The sequence below is a fragment of the Balaenoptera borealis genome (assembly GCF_965194805.1).
Source record: "Balaenoptera borealis genome assembly, chromosome: 15".
Taxonomy (NCBI): domain Eukaryota; kingdom Metazoa; phylum Chordata; class Mammalia; order Artiodactyla; family Balaenopteridae; genus Balaenoptera; species Balaenoptera borealis.
In genome coordinates, this window is record NC_138871.1 from 70132389 (window position 1) to 70153993 (window position 21605).

General features: G+C 40.0%; 2 protein-coding genes and 1 long non-coding RNA gene across 18 annotated transcripts in view; 1 reads left to right on the forward strand and 2 right to left on the reverse strand.

Annotated features, from left to right (window-relative positions):
• Nucleotides 1–7084, reverse strand: part of BABAM2 (BRISC and BRCA1 A complex member 2) — a 450608-nt gene extending 443524 nt beyond the window's left edge. Inside the window, exons 1-2 of one of the 4 annotated variants that reach the window (XM_082357625.1) lie at nt 6952–7084; nt 3073–3224 (exon numbers count right to left, since the gene is read on the reverse strand). In XM_082357625.1, coding sequence (XP_082213751.1) covers nt 3073–3200 — 128 coding nt within the window. In that variant the 5' untranslated portion in view covers nt 3201–3224; nt 6952–7084. Of the gene's footprint in view, nt 1–3072; nt 3225–6411; nt 6842–6871 lie in introns of those variants that run through there. The other 3 variants (XM_082357623.1, XM_082357624.1, XM_082357626.1) reach the window with 3 other exon arrangements.
• Nucleotides 7085–7229: 145 nt separating this feature from the next.
• Nucleotides 7230–21605, forward strand: part of RBKS (ribokinase) — an 84896-nt gene continuing 70520 nt past the window's right edge. For 4 of the 8 annotated variants that reach the window (XM_082357638.1, XM_082357632.1, XM_082357639.1 and 1 more), the window contains exon 1: nt 7230–7468. In XM_082357638.1, the coding sequence (XP_082213764.1) occupies nt 7374–7468 (95 nt within the window). In that variant the 5' untranslated portion in view covers nt 7230–7373. The remainder of the gene's footprint in view (nt 7469–21605) is intronic. The other 4 variants (XM_082357637.1, XM_082357635.1, XM_082357634.1 and 1 more) reach the window with 3 other exon arrangements.
• LOC309612220 overlaps nt 7588–21605 on the reverse strand; it is a 38036-nt gene continuing 24018 nt past the window's right edge. For 3 of the 6 annotated variants that reach the window (XR_014235055.1, XR_014235056.1, XR_014235060.1), the window contains one exon: nt 7588–21489. This is a non-coding gene — a long non-coding RNA (uncharacterized lncRNA). The remainder of the gene's footprint in view (nt 21490–21605) is intronic. The other 3 variants (XR_014235057.1, XR_014235058.1, XR_014235059.1) reach the window with 3 other exon arrangements.

The window sequence follows — 21605 nt, forward strand, 5'->3', positions numbered from 1 at the left end:
CCCAAATATGGCCCACCCGGCTCTGTATAATCTGGCCCCTGACTATCTTTAGAATCTCACTTCCCTCTCACACTCCCTCCCTATAGTCCAACCACAGTGGCCTTGCAGATCCTTGAACATGGGAAGCTTTCTCCTGCCTTTGAACATGGTATTCCCTTTTTACAGCAAATTCCCCAGCTCTTTGTTGAATTATCCTCATCTTTCATGATTCACCTTTAAATGTCATTTCCTCATAGAGAGCTTTTCTAACCATCAATTCTCAACTAGCCCCTCACCAGGTCAGTTTCCCTTCATTTCCTTTCCTCCATGAGTTAAAAAGAGGGGGTTTTGTTCAATGAATTACAGTACGTCATAATAGAACAGTATGCAACCATTTAAATGAAGTTATTGAGACTTCCCTGGTGGTCCAGTGGTTAGGACTCAGCACTTTCACTGCCATGGCCCAGGGTTCAATCCCTGGTCGGGTTACTAAGATCCCACATGCCACGTGGCATGGCCAAAAAAATATATAATAAAATAAATGAGGTTAACAAAAAGTATTTAGGATATATGGTTAAGCAAGACAAGTTTTAAGTATTAGAATAAGATGGATGAGGAGAAATTTTTCTACCAGCTATCATGACATACTATAAAGTTGTAATGGTTGATACAGTGGGAACTGGCACAGGACAAGGAGGCTGACTGATCAGGACAGAAAGCCTAGAAACAGATCCATGAGTGATATAAACTTGATTTAATAAGAGAGGTAGCATTGCAGAGCCACAGGCAAAGGATGACCTTTTCAATAAATGATGCTGGGACAACCAATTATCCATTGGGGGAAAAAACTATACTCCTATCTCACAATATATTTTACAGAAAAAATAAATTCCTATTTAAAGACCAAAAAAGGAAAACTTTAAAATTTTTAGAGAAAGATATATTACTTTTGTGTAGGACAGAATTTCCTGAAGTGGTCCCTTTCTCTCTCTTACAAATACACACACACACACACACACACGGGCACAAATCTAAAAAGGAAAATATTGATGAATCTGACTTCATTAAATTAAAACTTCTGGACATCAGTAGCACCAAATTAAGAACATAAGCCACAGACTAAATGCAGATATTTGTAATATATGTAACTGCCGAAAGATTAGTATCCAAAATACGTAAATAATATTTTAAGATCAATAAAAATATATATAAACAATCCACTTAAAAGATGGGCAGGGCTTCCCTGGTGGCGCAGTAGTTAAGAATCCGCCTGCCAATGCAGGGGACACAGGTTCGCTCCCTGGTCCGGGAAGATCCCACATGCCACGGAGCAACTGGGCCCGTGAGCCACAACTGCTGAGCCTGTGCGTCTGGAGCCTGTGCTCCGCAACAAGAGAGGCCGCGATAGTGAGAGGCCCGCGCACCACGATGAAGAGTGGCCCCCGCTTGCCACAACTAGAGAAAGCCCTCACACAGAAACGAAGACCCAACACAGCCATAAATAAATTTAAAAAAATAAAATAAATTAAAAAAAAAAAGGATGGGGATATGCTCAAAAGCCAACTTGACAGGGCTCTCAATGACAAAGGCTAGAACAATTGAGCCAAAAAAATAAATGAATATAGTATTTGGATTATAACCAAAAGAATAAAATAAATACCTAAAAATTCATACTGACATAAATAAATAACAGAATAAATAAATAATTGGGGGGGTGGGAAGGAATAGTGCTTCTTTACAGAATTCAAATTACTAAATGTGGGAGGAATAGGGACATTAAAAATCACCCCTATACAAGAACCACAGTAACAATTATTGCAGGCAAGAACAATTAATGGATGCTGAAATTAATGGACAAAAGTATGATGAGAAACAGAACATCTGCACAGTATCAAAATGTCACTCCACAAGACACTTATGAATTACAAAGGGAAAGTGAGTTAACTTTACAGTAGAGAAACCTGGTACACACAATCTTAACCAAGTGGTCAAAGTTAATATACCAATAACTAGACTTATGAACATCATGTACTCCCTGATTTGATGCACTGAAAATGGTACAACATCTCTTCTGTAGTATTCTTGGGTGGAAAAATAATGTTTCTCACTCTAATAAAGGGAAGACACTAGACAAACCTGTACTGAGCAACATTTTACAAAGTAACTAACCAGTGCTACCTTTAAAAGCTTAAAAATCATGAAAGACAAAGAAAGACAGGAACTGTCACAGGTTGGGAAGACCAGGAAGACATGACAACTAAATGCAATCTGTATCCTGGATTGGATCCTGGACCAAAAAAGGACATTAATGGGAAAACTGGCAAAATTCAAATAAGGCTTACAGAGTAATTATCAGCATGTAAGGATGCTAATTTTCTGTAGCATTTTTGTAACTTTTCTTTAAGTAAATGTATTTCAAAATAAAAAGTTGGGTTTGCTTTTTTTTTGATTGGGGTATAGTTGTTTTACAATGTTGTGTTAGTTTCTACTGCACAGAGAAGTGGAGTTCCCCGTGCTATACAGCAGGTTCTTAGTAGTTATCTATTTTATACATATTAGTATATATATGTCAATCCCAATCTCCCAATCCATCCCACTCCCTACCCACCGCTTTCCCTCCTTGGAAAAAGTTGGGATTTTAATGCAACATTTCTGGCCTGAGATATTACTGTTTCAACTCAGTTGTGAAAAATGACTCATTTTTGGCTCTTATAATTTTCCTATCAGGAGAGACTGTATCAGATAATGTCAGATTTGCAATCTCAAATCCCAACTCTTACAGTGCATACTGAATTGCAGAAGACACAGCAAGAAAACAAGTCAATGATGAAAAACACACTTGCTAAAAACCACACGGCACACTGTTAACAAAGAGATTTGCCTTTAAAAAAAAAAAAAAGAACATTCTGATCATAAAGCGATGGCCCACAGCACAGCTAAAACAACTTGAAACATAAAATGTCAAGAACTGGACAAAACCAGTCAACACGTGATAAGGTCATGACTTGATGAATTTCTGTGGTGTTCAATTTTTACAAGCCTGGTGAGAAACGTTTGCTATTAGGTAAAGCTTGGATTGGTTCTGGTACATACCCTGATTTCAAGTCAGTTATCCTCAAACAGTTTGTAGCATCCAGTCCCACTTTCCCATTGCGGACCACGCTAGATATGAAAGGGGAGAGCATTGGAGAAATTCGGTTCAAGGCCACTTCCGGAGACATTTTAGCTTGACTTGCAAATCACCACTGAAAGGAGAAGGAAAGAATGATGATCAGAATATCCAAAGGAACAAGATATAACACGCTTCCTGGAAACTAGCACAGCACACAGAAGTATCTCTTGCATGACACCTCATTTCCTGTCTTAGAGCAGTCTCTTCCAATGACCCTCTGGAAGAATCCATCTCCCTACTGCTCACCTACTCGGGACGCAGACTTTTCAGGAGCAGCAGCAACCCCTGAAATCCAATTTCCTCCCCCTTTCCAAGCCAATTTCTACATTGCCTCACTGTACTTAAAAGCCGTCCCACTCTATCTTACAACTGGCAGGTCCTACTTTAGTTGAAGCCTCAAGAAGTCTTCACTGACAATCCTCTTCCGCATCACACAAAACACACACACCACTAGGTTAGGAATCCCTCCCTCTGTGTCCCCACAAAGAGTAAGAACTTGATTGATAAAACTATGTAAAATTCTAGAAGAAGCATATCCTACTTGCAATTGTTACTTACTAGAAATTATTTACTTCTGCTATACCTCTCTTAATTACTTCCCCTCCACAGTGTATTATAATTACCTGCTTAGTGATCTCTCCCCTGCAGAACTTTTTTTTTTTTTAATAAATTTATTTATTTATTTATTTATTTATTTAGGCTGCGTTGGGTCTTGGTTGCTGCGTACGGGCTTTCTCTAGTTGCGGCGAGAGGGGGCTACCCTTTGTTGTGGTGCGCGGGATTCTCTTTGCAGTGGCTTCACTTATTGCGGAGCACGGGCTCTAGAGTGCAAGCTCAGTAGTTGTGGCACACGGGCTTAGTTGCTCCGCAGCAGGTGGGATCTTCCTGGACCAGGGCTTGAACCCATGTCCCCTGCATTGGCAGGAGGATTCTTAACCACTGCGCCACTAGGGAAGTCCCCTGCAGAACTATCTCGAATCCCTAGTGTTTAACAAAAGTACCTGGCACACACTAAGCACCCAATAAACATCTTTTAATAACTATGTGAATAAGGAGACAAAAGCTAGAGAAATATTTAGGTATGAAGAGAAGACATTATGCCCTCAAAAAATTTGGTAGAAGATAGCATATCTGAGATGTGGCAAAAATCTACTTAACAATTAAATCATGAAAGCACACGCCTATCCAGATATTAAGCAACACAAACTAACATGGATCTAAAAGTTTTTGACTTTAAGGCACTAAGAAGTTCTTAGACTTGAAAATACAAAAGTAAAACCAATAAATCACCTCTAAGTTACTTGGAAACCCACGGGGCTGGAGGAGGGAGTACCTGAATTCCTCTTAATAGATTTCTAAATGAAAGCCTCCACTTTCAGAGGTGAGTAAGTCAATTTAAATGATCATTTTCTTCCTCGATCTGAAAGGGTAATCCCACATCAAAAGCAAATTAATTTCCTGCAAGTTACAATTACAAGTAAATGATGTTCTCGTTCTAGTTTTCATATATAATGCCATATGAGGATTTACAGCCCCCTGCTAAACGTTGAAAACTAGTACCTGTTTTAATCACTTCAGAGTAGTAATAAAGGGCAGTGATCTTTCAAAAAATAATAACACTGTGACCCTACATAGTGATGACACCCAGAAGTACCTCTGAAGCAGATAAAGCTTTATACTTTAGTACTCAAATCATCCTTTCTGCAAATATAAAACGACCTCCTCTTCCGACCACTTAACAGATGATCTTCCTCCACCATTCCAATATTTCATCACAAAATAAGAATAAACATCTAATGCACTGTATTCAGTCATTAAAATCATGTACATTTTCATAACACTTTATCACTTATAAAGAGCTTCCATATACATTAGTGCAGTGGACCTTCACAACTCTGGACGGTAAGGCATATATTAGAATTCCCATTTTACAGATGATATGGATAACTTTTATAATTTGTCTTTGAATAGTATACTAGACCATATTATCACTTTGAAGTCTATTTTTTTCCTGTTCTGCAACATTTCCACTTTTATTTCTACCCACTGATGTCACAGTTCTTGAAAGGATGCTTATCTAGATCATATGCAAAACAGAAATACTCATCTTGGAAAAAGCAAAAGGACCTTACCTACATTACAAAATTATTCTTCCATGTATTTCCCCCCAATACCTATTGTTATTTTACCTCTCATTTCTATGAAAAAGGGAAACAGAACCAACACATTCTGAAAATCTACTGAGTATCAAGCACTATATTATCCATCTCTATCTGTAATTTCATTTACTTCCCAATAACTACCTTGTTCTCTGATTAGTATTATTGTTCCCATTTCACAGATAAGAAAACCAACGCTTGGCAAGACTAAGTAACTTGTTCAAAGTCACAAACCTAGCAAGCAGAAGGATCGGAATTCAAATTCAGATCTCTCTCAAAGTCCACTATACTCATCTTCTTCTCAAATAAACATAACTTCAATCACCAAAGAGAAAAGCATCAAAGTGAATTTATGTTTCGTTTAACACACACATCTAGTGAAATGAACAAAAAGTCATGAATTTAAACTAATGGTTGCTTGACAACTAGAAACAAATTAGACTACTGTTGGCCTACTGCTGAAGCTGGCCTGAGTGATTCACTAGGCAAATGCTAAAGGGAACAAACCTGCTCCAGAAACCAAACTATACTTCAGGTGACAACATCCCATCCAATTCAGCAACTGTCATGACCTTAGAATGACACCTGAAGGAATGAATTTGTCTTTGTTTCCAGAACAGCCATAATACTATCTTTTGACAGTGCAAGATTTCATGCAGCATTAAAATGTTTCAACCGTAGCTGTTGTGACTTCTCTAAGGAAGAGGAAAAAATAAAAAACCTGACTCCAAAATCAGAGGTCACCAAACAGCCAAAAATGATGGTTCTTTGGCTTTTGAGCCAGGGACACGGATGAGAGATCACCCCCCAGTAGTAGCTTTTACACATCAAAGCACAATAATAGATCCCAGATAGTCAAAATTTTACGGTGGCCAGCCTCCCTTGAATGCTAGTTGTGCATTTTCTATTTCCTGGTTTTGACATATAACATACAGAAGGAAAGTGCAGAAATACAATTTTTACAGGGGTCTGCTGCCTCAAGATAGGGTCACATGAGGTCCTTTGATGGGTAGTCTGTGGAATACAAAGACGTCTAAAGCATCGCCTAGTTTCTTGCAATTAAGATGGGATGACAAACACGGAAACATGTGCCCAGCTTACGTCATGGAACGGAAAGGGGTGGCGTCCTGCTGCGTCACGTCGACGTCATACAGCGCACGAGGGAAGTTACACTGGGGAAGCAATTTCTCCAAGGGGCAACATTCAAGAAAAACAAGTCGGCTCGAACCCAAAGAATGACCACCCCGCTCTAAAACGGGACAGCTAAAAGGGGACGCTCTTCCTTCCCCCAAACTGTATGATCCCCTCATCAGGCGGGAAGGAGGGAGTCTGAGCTTATTCAGGGACCAGGGGGCGGGCTAAGTGTGGAGAGAGCAGCCTCTGGCCTTGGGGGCTCGTTCTTGAGGGGACCAGCGTGATGGGGATGAGCAGGGCATCTTTGGAACAGGGGCCTTCTCTATAGGAAGAGAAGGCGAGCCCTGGGCATATTTAAACCACGGTCCTCAGCGCCACCTGTGCGACTCGGGATCCAACCTCCCCGCACCAGCCCCAGTCCAGGTACCTGGAACTTAGTCCGATCGGTAACCGGCGACTACGTGGGGGTACAGGTTACCCGAGCGCGCCCCCGACCGACGCACCAACCTGCGCGCGCACCGCGGGCCAGATGCGTGCGCGTCCCCGGACGTCCTGCCCCGCCCCGCCCCCTCTGCGGCCCAGGAGCCGGGCGGCGTGCGCGTCCCCGGCCGCGCCAGGCCGGGCGCTCGGAAGGGCGTCCCCGCAGTGCCTGAAAGTTCCTTCCTCCGCGCCTGCCTCGTGCGCGGCGAGCTGCGCGGAGCGTGGAACGATTAGGAGGGCTCTGTAACGAGAGGCTGTGCAGGGAGACAATTCCTGGGAGAACTGGGGGCAGTAGGTGGGCGGGGTTATTTCGGGCATCCAGGTGGGCGACCCGCGTGGGCGTCCGGAAGGCCCGCGTCGTTAGGGAGCGTGGAAGCGGAGTCTCTGGTTACGGGGTCGGGCAAAGGTTAAAGGGCAGCCTCCAGGTGGGAGAGCGCTGACTTTGCGCAATGGCCGCCTCTGGGGAATCCGGGAGGCAGTGGCAGGAGAAGGTGGCGGCGGCGGCGGTGGTGGTGGTGGGCTCCTGCATGACCGACCTGGTCAGGTTAGTCCGGGGCCCTCACGCAGAGTCTGCGGCTGGAGCGAAGGGCGGACTGCGCTCTCTCTTTTCACTGCCTTGGCACTGGGGCTCTGGGGATGGAGAGTGTTGACTTGTGGTGAGAGCTCCAGGTTTCCCCAGCCCGCAGCGTGCCTTGATAGGGTAGAAGAGGCAGGGTTTGAGTTTGTAAACGTAACTGTCAGATGAGGGAACGTAAAGGCCGGGGTGTAGGGAAAGCTCTGGTGTAACTAGCAGGGCCTCCAAAGACCTGCTCCTGTTTTCTTGACCAGGCTGCTGAACTCTCCTCTGGCTAGCCGAGTGACTTTGGCCACGTCATTTTACCCCCGAGAATGTGCCCGCCTCACAGCGTTGTTTTGAAGACTAAATGAACTAAAGTGTTTTGAGCTATAATATTATCCAGATTGGGTATTATTCGTGTGAACGTGTATAAAATGAGTGGAGCAGAGGTCAAAATTTTAGGCGGTCATCTTTCACTGTATTGATTGTTGGCTTTCCCGCATTTCATCTTTACCACTTATTTTTCAGTATTAGAGTAACCATAGGTTGTTACCTATGGCAAACCAAGTGTGAGTCAAAATAAAAACCCGTAAACACAATATATACAACCATTTTAAAAAAAAGTGATCAAATAAACAAAATATGCTAGATGAAAATAGTTGAGAGTGAGATTGGATGAAGAGATCTTCCCAATTTATCTTTTTTTTTAATGAAAATGGCTTTTTTGATTATAAAAGCAATGTTTATTTATTATAAAGAAAAAAAAACATATCCCAAGAAATCCTACCATTTAGGTTGCTTCAGTTTAATTTTTTGGTGAGTGGCATTTTAGATATAATACTATTTTTATATTATAAAAATAAAAAATGATTATACTACAGTAAGACTTTATCTGTCCTGCAACCTTGCTTTTCCAAAGGATAGCCGAGAACCTGGAAATATTAAATAAAAAGGCCTTGGGACAATCAGAATAAGTCACCAAATCCCTGCACTAAACCACCTGTGTTTTACTTAGAAAATAGTTTTAGGGTCTTCACATAACCAACTTAATCTTATATTGCTTAAAATGTTTATAAACTAGGTTATCACATTTCCAGACCGAGATTAGAAAGGTGGAGATTAGAAAGGGGGAGAGACTGCAAGGGGCAGTTATAATAATCACCAAAAACTTGAGTGAGGACAGTGTATCAACAAGCAACAAAAGAGTTTTAAATGCCAAGAGCCTGGGGAATTCCCTGGCAGTCCAGTGTTTAGGACTCTGCGCTTCCACTGACGGGGGCCCAGATTCAGTCCTTGATCAGGGAACTAAGATCCCACAGGTGTGCAGTGTGGCCAAAAAAAAAAACAAAAACACCAAGAGCCTTTTTTTTCCCGCAGATATTTGAGCTACATTGTGCCAAGATAGATGTGCTTCCTTTAGTGACAGAACATAAAGTCCAATCTAGTTCTGGACATTTGGTGAAGAGGCCTACACATCTTTCTCTAGAGCTAGAGTCAGCAAACCTTTCTGCAAAGGGCCAGATAGTAATTATTTTAGGCTTTCTGGGCCACATTTGGTCTAGGTCACATATTCTTTTGTATTTTATTTTTTTTTAACAGGTACAGAATGTAAAAACTATGCCTTACAAAATCAGCCTGCAGGCCATAGTTTGCTGACTGCTGTCTAGAGCATCACCGTCTGACAGTTCACTATAGTAATTGATGTTACTAGCAATGACTCTTTTCAAGAAAAGGGAATATGGTAATCGTTAAATTTTATATACAAATGGGGCACGTGTTTTATTTTAGAAATAGTTCCATCAAATATACTTAAAGTTTAGTTACATAAAGGAATAAACCTTCAGATATCTAAAATAATTCATTCCTTAGAAAATCCATCTAGCTAAAATTTTACCATAATTCTATACGTGAAGTACAGAAGAGAAAGAAAGCTAAATAATTTTCCCATGCACCCTCCCTGAATAAGAATGCCAGGGTTAGAATTCAGAGCCACCTTCCTGTTAAACTAAGAGCTTTCTGTGAAGCTTGACCATCACACATTAACGCTAATTATAGTACTTTCTAAGATGAATACTCTTCAAACTTTGGGGAGGGCAGGGTCTCAAATGCCCATGTTAGCATCTGTCAGGATTTAAAAGCTTATTTCAGAGCTAGAGGAATTTAGAGATTATTTATCATCTCTAAATCTCTTCAGTTTATAGATGAGTAAAGTGAGGTCCAGAGAAGAAACTCTTACATTGTGGATAACCTTTCCTTTTTTTTTTTTTTAATAAATTTATTTTATTTATTTATTTTTGGCTGCATTGGGTCTTTGTTGCTGTGCAAGCTTTCTCTAGTTGCGGTGAGCGGGGGCTACTCTTCGTAGCAGTGCGCAGGCTTCTCATTGCAGTGGCTTCTCTTGTTGTGGAGCACGGGCTCTAGGCATGTGGGCTTCATTAGTTGTGGCTCGCGGGCTCTAGAGCGCAGGCTCAGTAGTTGTGGCTCACGGGCTTAGTTGCTCCGTGGCATGTGGGATCTTCCTGGACCAGGGCTCAAACCCACGTCCCCTGCATTGGCAGGCGGATTCTTAACCACTGCGCCACCAGGGAAGTCCCTGGATAACCTTTCTAATTTCTCTTCTCTTGCCATTTTCTTTCCTTTATAAGATATCCAGGTTTCTGTTCTTCACATGAGTCACTATTAAAACTTTTTATTCCCCTATAGATTCTCTCCCACAACTTTACTAACAAACTTTTCATGATTTCTTTTCTGATTACTTCTGCCTCTGAAGATATTTACAGAATACCTGAGTATAGGATTTTTATTTAAAAGCCTGCTTCTGTGATAAACTTGGGTCCAACTTCACTGGTTATGGTACATATCATGATTGTATTATTTTTCTATTGCTTCTGTAACAAATTACCACAAACTTAATGGCTTAAACAATACAAATTTAATACTTATAATTCTGCAAGTCAGAAGTCTGACACAAGCCTCACTGGGCTAAAATCAAGTTGTAGGACTGCGTTCCTTTCTGGAGGCTCTAAGGGAAATCTTTTTCTTGCCTTTTCTAGCTTCTAGAGGCTGCTCACATTCTAGCTCATGGCCTCTTCCTCCATGTTCAAAGCCAGCAATGTCATCACTCTGATACTCACTCTTCTGCCTCCCTCTTCTACATTTTAAGAACTCTTGTGATTTCATTGGGCCCAAATGGATAATTCAGGATAATCTCGTTATTTTAAGGTAGCTTATTAGCAGCCTTTATTCCCCCCTTGTCGTGTAACATTACGTATTCACAAGTTCAAGGGATTAGGATGTGGACATCTTTGAGGCAGGGTTGGTCTGGGGGTGGGGCATAATTCTGCATACCACAGTGATTAAAGTCAAAAAATTTTATAATACTTAGAGCTTGGAGAATCACTGAAGCCTATCAGTCCATCCTCCACATTTTACAGATGAGGTAATTAAGAGAGGTTAAATGACTCACCCCAAATCATACAGCCAGTTAGTGGGAACCCAGGTTTCTCAACCTTTATCTTTCCATTATGTCATTGTACCTCTAACTCTGGCTCATATTTATTGCCCTTTTCATGTACAGTTCATTTAAGGGCTTATAGTCTGTGCATTCATTAAGTGTTTACTTTGTAAGCTGGCAAGGAATAACAACTAAGGGTTTATAATGTTCAGGTCTAAAGATAGTATCGTCATTACTGTTCCTTACTTCCTATCTAAGTTTAACCATAACCAGCCTGGACACCCATGCCTATACTGTAAAATCACTTTAGAAATAAAACTACTTCAGTAACTAAGCCCTCTTGGATGGCATCCAAGTCCAACTCACTTTATATATTACATTACTGTGTGCCAGGCACTGCTAATTCAATCAATGAGCAACTTTTTTCATTTCTAATTTCAGTCCACTATGAATAGTAAGCTCTATGTACTAATAATTTTTTAAAATCATTAGCTCACCCAACATGACAAACAATGAACATTATTTAATACCCACCTGTATTTATCATTATTCTCTTCCTCCTTCAACAATCATCTCTGAAGTTCCACATTGCAAAGATAAGAGAAATCAAGTCTGTTCTTGTGGAAAATTAAGTCAAAGTTCCTGCAAAGACAGATTCCCATGAGAACCCAACAACAGATGAAACTTTTTAGACATTAGGCTCATAGACCTTGGTTAATCATGCTTTCACTAATCTTTATTTCTTATGACATGTGTCACCCATTTTTAAAATTATTCATTCAGCAAATATTTATTGATTTTATACCATGTGCCTCTGGACTTCCCAAGGTGCAGAGGATACAGCAATGAAAAACACAGCAAAAAATCCTTGCCTCATGGAGCTTACATTCTAGTGGAAGAGACAGACAGTATCAGTTAGAAATAAGTAAAATACATACTCTGTTAGATAAATGCTGAGGAGGAGAATAAAGCATGAAAGGGGGATGAAAGTAGTAATTTTAGATCATTGGCCACAGAAAGCCTCACTGAGAAGGTGATTTGAGTAAAGACCTAAAGGAAGAAAGGAAGCAAGCCATACAGAGAACCAGAAGAAGAGCATATGCAAAGGCCCTGAGGCAGGAGCAGACCTCTTATTATCAGTGAACTACAAGGAGTCCAGTGTAGCTGAAGAAGAAAATAAGGGAGAGGGGAGGGCAATTGATGGTTAAAGGACATTGGGTCCTACCCTGGATGAAATGAAAGGCCAGTGGAGGGTTTGAGCAGACAAGTGACATAATATGACCCGCAAGGGCAGAAACAGGGAGACCAGGTCAGAGTTAATTACAATAATCCAGGCAAGAAATGATGGTAGCTTGAAAACAGTGCAAGTGGGGAGAAGTGGGCATCTTCTGATTATATTTTGAGGGTAGAGCTGACAGGATTTGCTGAGGAGTACGAGATAGGTCAAGGATTACCCCAAGTTCTATGCCCTCTGCAAGTGGAAGGGGAAATTGATGTGTGCTGAGATGTAGAAGATTGTGACAGAGCAAGTTGCGTAGGGAGAGGGCAGTGTCAGGAGCTCAGGCTGGACGTGTGAGATTTGAGATGCCTGTTAGACATCCAGCTGAAGGGGTCAAGAAGACAGTTAGATATATGTGTTTGGAGTTCAGAGGAGAGATCTAGCTGGAGATATGAATTTGAGAGTCATCAGTGTATAGATGGTATTTAAAGCCATGAGACAGGATGAGATCACTGAGGTCTGCGCTCCAAGGGCACTCCAACATTGAGAGGATCCATTTTACATAATTTATCTCCTGTCTCACATCTCTCTGTACCCCTAAAACTTGCTTTGAGACAAGCTTAATACAAACCCATGTTTACATTTCCATGGCAATAGACTATGATGTCAACTAAAACCCTATGTTATCCTTTTACATGCTCCAATTAAAAGTGATGGCTGGAGAGGTAAGGCTCATGTTCAACCAAGCATCTAAATTTAATCCTTGGCAAGTCAGGAAATGATTGCTTAATTCTCAAAAGATTTTAATTGGAAGGTGGCATAAGTGAATTTAGAAGCTTTTCAATCCAAAGTGGATGAAATGTTGGACCTAGATTACTTTAAAAAAAAAAAAAGGCCAAAATTTTATACTGTACCTAGAAAAGTTTACATGTGTCTGACATATTATGGTACCCTCTAACCTGCCTTCCACCAGAAGCTTCTTGACTTGTCAAATTTAGAACAGAAAAATCACTTTGGCAGTCACTTTTTCAGGAAAGTAAAAGCCAGAGGAATATTGGTCCAAGAAGTATCATGCATTCCCAATAGTAGAGGAATATAATATCATCCTTCATTATTCTTTCTGCTCCTTAAATTGGTCTTCAAAGTTGCTTATCAGTTACCAATCAATCTTTAAATTAATGTTTCATTAAACATGTTTCTGTCAACTGAATTCCCTAAATTCAAATGAAATCATTCATGGGAAATTTGGTGCCTTCAAATAAAATATATGTTAAAAGGTAAATTACGTATGACAAAGAAAGAGCACCTATTGTTTGGTATTACTAAGCAGTCCCTTTTGCAATCCATTACTTGGCCAGCTCTTCATGCCCTAGTGTCTGCATTCTAGGGAGAGCAAGGTGAAGTGGGCTTTGTGATGAACGTTGCTCCAGTATTTTGATTACTTGTATGTAATACTGAAATACTGAGAGTGTGCTAAGTGCTAGGGATACTGCAATTAGTATAACATGGTCATTGCTCTTGAGGAACTTATAGTCCAAAGAAGGCAGACACAAAGATAGATCATTGTAGTATGGTGTGCTAAGTACCTGCAGGTTCTGTGGGAGAACAGGGGAAAGTTCCTGGATAAGATGCCTCCTGAGCCAAGTCTTGAAAAATAAGCAGGTGCTAATCCAGGAAAAAAAAAAAAGAAGAAGAAGAAGAAGAGGAATCATTCTGGCCAGTTGGGATGAACACGGGGAGTGAAGTCATGGATGTGGGTATGCCAGGGTGTGCCAGGGACGGCAACCCCTGGGCCTGCACACTGCACACTAATCATCAGATGGAAGGTGTCCATGAAAGACCTCATCAGCCATGCTAAGGTGCTTGGGCTTTATTTTGTAGACCCTGGGAGCCAGTGAAGTGTTCAAAGTATAGGAATGGCATGGTCAGATTTGTATTTCACATAGCTCTGTCAGTGCCCAAGGCAGATGTAAAAGAAGGCAATGTTTTGAAGGCATCAAAGACATTCTCCTTGAAGACCGAGAGACCCATTTTGAAAGGTAAAGCAATGGTCTTCACAAGAGTTGATGAAGACCTGAACTAGGACAGTAGTAATGGGGATAAAGAAGAGGTTAAAGGTTAAAGAAATACTTAGGGAGTAAAAGAGTTGAAAACATCTGTTAAGAAAAATGGGCATGGGCTTCCCTGGTGGTGCAGTGGTTGAGAATCTGCCTGCCAATGCAGGGGACACGGGTTCGAGTCCTGGTCTGGGAAGATCCCACATGCCGCGGAGCAACTAGGCCCGTGAGCCACAATTACTGAGCCTGCGCGTCTGGAGCCTGTGCTCCGCAACAAGAGGGGCCGCGACAGTGAGAGGCTCGAGCACTGCGATGAAGAGTGGCCCCCACTTGCCGCAACTAGAGAAAGCCCTCGCACAGAAACGAAGACCCAACACAGCCATAAATAAATAAATAAATAAAAATTTAAAAAAAATAAATAAAAGAAAAATGGGCATGAGTCAAGCATCTGCTCTCTGGTCCTTTATGAGCAAACCCTGTTACTGACAGTTAGCTTTCCCAAATTGATAAGACCTGGAAACTGGAGTTCTTGGAAAGAATCTCATTTTGTGGAACAAAAGCATTCTATGCTTCATGCTTTTTAGCAGGGGAAAAAGATTATATTCCTTAAAAATCAAAATATGTATTATCAAATAATTAAAAGGCAGTCAAATCCCCTCTTGGGAGGAAAAGTCGAAAATTGGTTTTGAGATTTAAGAAAAAATATTGATTTGCTTTTATAATTGTAATGGAGAAATTAATGACAAATTTAGCTCAGGAAATTCACAACTATTTATTGGAGATAATGAAACTAAGAAGATATTAGGTATACCAGTACTCCTAAAAACAGAAACTACACAAACTCCACCACCCATGTAACAAAGATATTTATAATGTAGCAAAGGTGTGTTTGGGGAACTTAAAGAAATACTGTGAAACTAGAGACTTTTAGAGTAGGAAAGAACCTTGAGTTCATTTTTGTGTTCCACACTGTTCATTTTAATTATTGGAAACAAGGCTGGGAAGAATTAAGTGATTTTCCCCCAGCAAATACCGTTAAGGTTGGAGCCAGGATTAAAATTGTATCTCTTGACTCTCAAATACTAACACACTGTTGTGAAGGTTAGAGTAGCCTTTCAGAAGTTTGACATATATTTGCAAGAGACAAGAAGGCATTCAAAAGTGCTACTAGGGAGCATTTTCCTTGGGGGGAGAAAAAGCAAATTATGTAGTTATCTGTATCAGAGGACTTAATATTGTCCTTTAGAGGGTTTTTTTTCATATTTTTTACTATGGTAAAATACACTAAACATAAATTTTATTATTTTAACCATTTTTTAGTGTACAGTTCAGTGGTATCAAGTATTATACAACCATCAGTATTATACAACCATCATCACCATCCATTTACAGAACTTTTTTTTTTTTTTTAAGATACAGAAAAATCAAAATCTTTTATCTCCTCTTGCCTACAGCTTGTCTTTGCCAAGAAGGGAAAGGGCTGCAGCAGGGAACATTTAAAAGTAGGGACCCCGTGCAGGGAACATACTGTGTAGCACAGGGAACTCTACTTAATGCACTGTGGTGTCCTAAATGGGAGAGAAATCCAAAAGGGAGGGGATATATGTATATGTATGGCTGATTCATTTTGCTGTGCAGTAGAAGCTAACACAACATTGTAAAGCAACTATACTCCAATAAAAATTAATTTTAAAAAATAAATAAAAAATAAAAATAGGGACCCCCCCGCCCTACCTGGTCAGTTTCTTCCAGCTGGACAGAGTCCCCTTTGGGGTTTTTTTGGATCACTTTCTAAATTTAATATGCATCAGGGTTGAGAACCGTGAACTCAAAAGGACCATAATTTAAAATTTTTCATCTTCCCAAACTGAAACTCTGTACCCATTTAAACAATAACTCCCTGTCCCCCCTCCCCCTTGCCCATGGCAACCACCATTCTACTTTTTCTCTATGAATTTGACTTCTCTAGCTACCTCATGTAAGTGGAATCATACAGTATTTGTCCTTTTGTGACTGACCTATTTCACTTAGCATAATACTTCAAGGTTTATCTATGTTGTAGCATGTGTCAGAATTTCCTTCCTTTTTAAGGCTGAATAACATTCCAGTGTGTGTCGGTACCACATTTTGTTTATCCATTCACCCATCGATGGACACTGGGTTGCTTCCACCTTTGCTCTATTGTAAATAATACTGCTATAAAACATGGGTGTACAAATATCTGTTCAAGTCCTTGTTTTCAGTTCTTTTGCATATATACCCAGAAGTGGAATTGCTGGATCATATGGTAATTCTGTCTAATTTTTTGAGGAACCACCATATTATTTTCCATAGCAGTTGTACCACTCTTCCTTTCCCTATCTTGCATTTCTTTTTAAACTACCTACTCTTCATCTTACCCTCCTTTTCCTATTCCAGTTTATCGTGTGAGATTTTTTTGTTTTGTCTCTTATTTTTGGCTCCTGCTAGCAATCCCCCTTTTATGTCCTCTTATGCAATTATGCGTCCCCATGTGCAGGCATACGTGTTCTAGGTGTATGTTTGTCGGGGGCGGGGGGATGACTGGGCAGAAGAGGAGCTCAGTAACCTCACACCTCCTCCCCTACCGCCACACTCAGCCACAGCATTGTTGTCACCACTGTATTACTTGGAGATAAGTAATTCAGTGTCCTAAATTTATACCTGTAAGTTGATTCCATTTGCTATGATGAACTTCTTTGAACACTTACCTTTTGGACTTGTGTCTTTTTCCTTCAGGAAATTCATAGAGGTAGAATTTCTAGATCAAGGGAAATAACATTTTTAAAAATTTTTGTAATATATTGCCAATTTGCCTTCATAAAAAAGTGTTCTAAACTACACTCCCACTAGCAATGTGAGAAACGCCTATTTCCTAGAAAACCAACACACTGCCGGTTTGAAAGGTGATAAATATTATCTCCTGTTTTACTACTAGTGAGATTGAGTTTTTTCTCAGATGTTTGTTGGTTTGTATTTCTTCTTTTGAGAATTGCCCGTGCATGTGTCCTTTGTCCATTTTTCTGTTGGCCACCCCTTAAGATTTTAAATGAGAGTGTTCAGAGGGAAAAAAAACTGTGAGGATTCTAGCATGAAAGAGAGTTCTTTCTGCAGCAAAGGAACTAATAGTGTAAAAATGAAAGTGGAGCCATAAAATTGACTCCAGCTAGCACAAAATGTTGTGGAAATGAGAAAGAAAAAGGTCTCAACACTGGCTGCCAATTAGAATCAATTAAACCAGACTTCCAGGGATAGGGCCCAGGCATCAATATTTTTTGGAATAAATTCCTCCCATAGATTTTAATGTGCCACCAGGGTGGGGAACAAGCATTTATCAGTAAAAGCAGGAGCTATGAAGTAGTGTGAATGTGGCAAAATACTGTAGTAATTTGGAGAAATTACCCTTTGAGAGAATGGGGATAGGGTTATTCCTGACCCTGGGAAGGCATACTTGGCACAGATGAGCACATCAATTTTTAAGTGGCACCATACCTGGTTATACAGTCTGTCAGCTGTGATAATACATAGTGTTAACTCCTGACACATTGTATCACGTGACACTGTCCAGTGGATATCAGTTCTTGAATTACGTGAGTTCTGCTCAGGATAGTTATCTCCTAGTTAAGTGGCTGGATCTTCCTCCATTTTGACAGTGAGCATACAGTGTTAACACTTGACTGTAAGCTCAGTGAGGACAGGGTCTGGAGGTCCTCAGAACCTCAAAACAAAGCCTGGAATATAGTAACACAATAAATGTGTGCTGACAGTGGACTGGGTATCCCGAAACGGGTCTGAGATGATTCCAATATATTTCTTCCATAGCTATACTAAGTCAAAATTTGCCTCATTGGATATAAGTTTAATCACTTGTTAGTAGTATCCACATAGTGATGCGTTACCCTTTTGTTATATGATCTTTAAGGAACATACAACAAAAATCATAAAGGAAGATTTCTTGGAATTGTGTAAAGTTCTTATGACAACTGATTGTGGTCTTAAAATTTTCATATGAACATTTTAAATAATCTCCATCTATCTTTCTTTACTTTCTTCACAATTTTTATAATACTAGCTTGACTTGGTGCATTTCTTGTATATCTGCACAAGGCAGATATAAATTATCTTTGTATGTATATGGTCGACTTGTTTTCTAAACGAAACTTGGGGGTTTTGTTTGGAGTTTGGGTTATTTTGTTTGGAGGTGTTTTGTTTTGTTCTTAGTTTGTTTCCCAGATATATCACGTATTAGATACTGGCTTTTCCTCTTTGGTCAAAAATGTTTTCTAATGCAGTTCTTCCATAATATTGCAGAAACTAACTTGTGCAACACTTTTTAAGTGCCTTTTACGTATTATATTTTACATCTGGACTTTTACCACTGATTTAAAATGTTACAATCCATAGACTGTGGTAGCAATAATATTGATTTTTTTTTTTTCTAAATTAGAAGTCTTCATTTCCAAGTGAGAAATAACAAATCTAAATTTTCAGTTACCTGTTTTCAAACAAGTATAGTTGACCCTTGAATAACGCAGGGGTTGGGGGGTGCCAACCCCCACACAGTCAAAAATTCACGAAGAACTTTACAGTTGCCCTTCATATCCACGGTTCCACATCCGTGGATTCAACCCACCATGGGTCTTGTAGCACTGTAGTATGTATTTAGTGAAAAAAATCTGGCTATACACACAGTTCAAGCCAGTTGTTCGAGAGTCAACTGTACTCTGCCAAAAATCTTAAAGAAACTCAACTCCCAAGTCCTTTAGGCTGTCTTGATAAAAATTATAAGCAGTTCTTTGGTACAGGTGTACCTCACTTTATTGCGCTTCACAGATAGTTTTTCACAAATGGAAGGTTTGTGTCAACCCTGCATTGAGAAAGTCTATCGGCGCCATTTTTTCAACAGCATTTGCTCACTTCATGTCTCTGTGTCACATTTTGGTAATTCTTGCAATATTTCAAACTTTTTCATTATTATTGTATTTGTTATGGTGATCTGTGATCAGTGATCTTTGATGTTACTATTGTAATTGTTTTGGGGCACCATGAATGGCACGCATATAAGACTTCAAGCTTAATGTTTTGTGTGTTCTGATTGCTCCACTGACTGGCCATTCCCCCCATCTCTCTCCCTCTCCTCGGGCCTCCCTATTTCCTGAGACACAACAATATTGATATTAGGCCAATTAATAACCCTACAGTGGCCTCCAAGCGTTCAAGTGAATGAAAGAGTCACACATCTCTCAGTTTAAATCAAAAGCTAGAAATGATTAAGCTTAGTGAGGAAGGCATGTCGAAAGCAGAGACAGGTGGAAAGCTGGTCCTCTTGCGTCAATTACCCAAGCTGTGAATGCAAAGGAAAAGGTCTTAAAGGAAATTAAAAGTTCACTCCAGTGAACATATGAATGGTAAGAAAGAAAACAGTCTTATTGCTGATATGGAGAAAGTTTCAGTGGTCTGGATGGAAGATCAAACCAGTTACGATATTCCCTTAAACCAAAGCCTAATCCAGAGCAAGGCCCTAACTCTTTTCAATTCTGTGAAGGCTGAGAGAGGTGAGGGAGCTGCAGAAGGAATGTTTGAAGCTAGCAGAGGTTGGTTCATGAGGTTTAAGGAAAGAAGCCATCTCCATAACATCAGAGTGCAAGGTGAAGCAGCAAGTGCTTATGTAGAAGCTGCAGCAAGTTATCCAAAGGGTCTAGCTAAAATCATCAATGAAGGTGGCTCCACTAAACAAAAGGTTATCAAATGCAGACAAAACAGCTTCAGATTAGAAGATACTATCTAGGACTTGCATAGCTCGAGAGGAGAAGTCAATGCCTGGCTTCAAAGCTTCAAAGGACGGGCTGACTCTCTTGTTAGGGGCTAATGCAGCTGGCAACTTAAAGTTGAAGCCAGTGCTCATTTACCATTCTGAAAATCCTAGGGCCCTTAAGAATTAGGCTAAATCTGTTCTGCCTATGCTCTGTAAATGGAACAACAAAACCTGGATGACAGCACTTCTGTTTACAACATGGTTTACTGAATATTTTAAGCTCATTGTTGAGACCTACTGCTCAGAAAAAAAAAAAAAAATCCTTTCAAAATATTACTGTTCATTGACAATGTACCTGGTCACCCAAGAGCTCTAGTGGAGATGTACAATGAGATTAATGTTGTTTACATGCCTGCTAACACAACATCCATTCTGTGGCCCATGAATCAAGGAGTAATTTCAACTTTCACATCTTATTATTTTAGAAGTACATTCCATAAGGCTAAACGTGCCACAGAGTGATTCCTCTGATGGATTTGGGCAGAGTTAATTGAAAACCTTCTGGAAAGGATTCACCATTCTAGATGCTATTAAGAACATTTGTGATTCATGGGAAGAGGTCAAAATATTAACATTAACAGGAGCTTGGAAGAAGTTGATTCCAACCCTCATGGATGACTCTGAGGGGTTCACGACTTTGGTGGAGGAAGTACCTGCAGATGTGGTAGAAATAGCAAGAGAGCTAGAAATGGAGCCTGAAGATGTGACTGAAGTGCTGCAATCTCATGACAAAACTTGAACAGATGAGGAGCTGCTTCTTAGGGATGAGCAAAGAAAGTGGTTTCTTGAGATGGAATCTACTCCTGGTGAAGATGCTTCGAAGATTGTTGAAATGATAACAAAGGATTTAGAGCATTACATAAACTTAGTTGATAAAGCAGCAGCAGGGTTTGAAAGGATTGACTCAAATTTTGAAAGAAGTTCTGCTGTGGGTAAAATGCTATCAAACAGCATCGCACACTACATAGAGAAATCGTTCATGAAAGGAAGAGTCAATTGATGTGGCAAACTTCACTGTCCTATTTTAAGAAATTGCCACAGACACCTCACCCTGATCACTCAGCAGCCGCCAACATCAAGACAGGACACTCCACCAGCTAAATGATTATGACTTGCTGAAGGCTCAGATGATGGTTAGCATTTTTTAGCAATAAAGTATTTTTTAAATAAGGTAGGTACATTGTTTTTTTTGATGTAATGCTATTGTACATTCATAGACTACAGTATAGTATAAACATAACTTATATGCACTGGGAAACCAAAAAATTCATTTGACTCACTTTATTGCGATATTCGCTTTATTGTGCTTGTCTGGAACTGAACCAGCAATATCTCTGAGGTATACTTGTACTTTTTGTTGTTGTTGTTGTTTTTGTTATAATTTAGTTTTCATTACTTTCTAAATACCATTATTATGTCTTCTTTGATCCATCAACTTAATTCCTCCTGAACTCTAAGGAAAGGAACACTATTTGGTCTTTCCACTTTACCATCTTGGTTCAGCTTGCAAAACTCCAATATTCTTCAAAAGTACAGCTACCAGAAATTACATGAGAAATTAT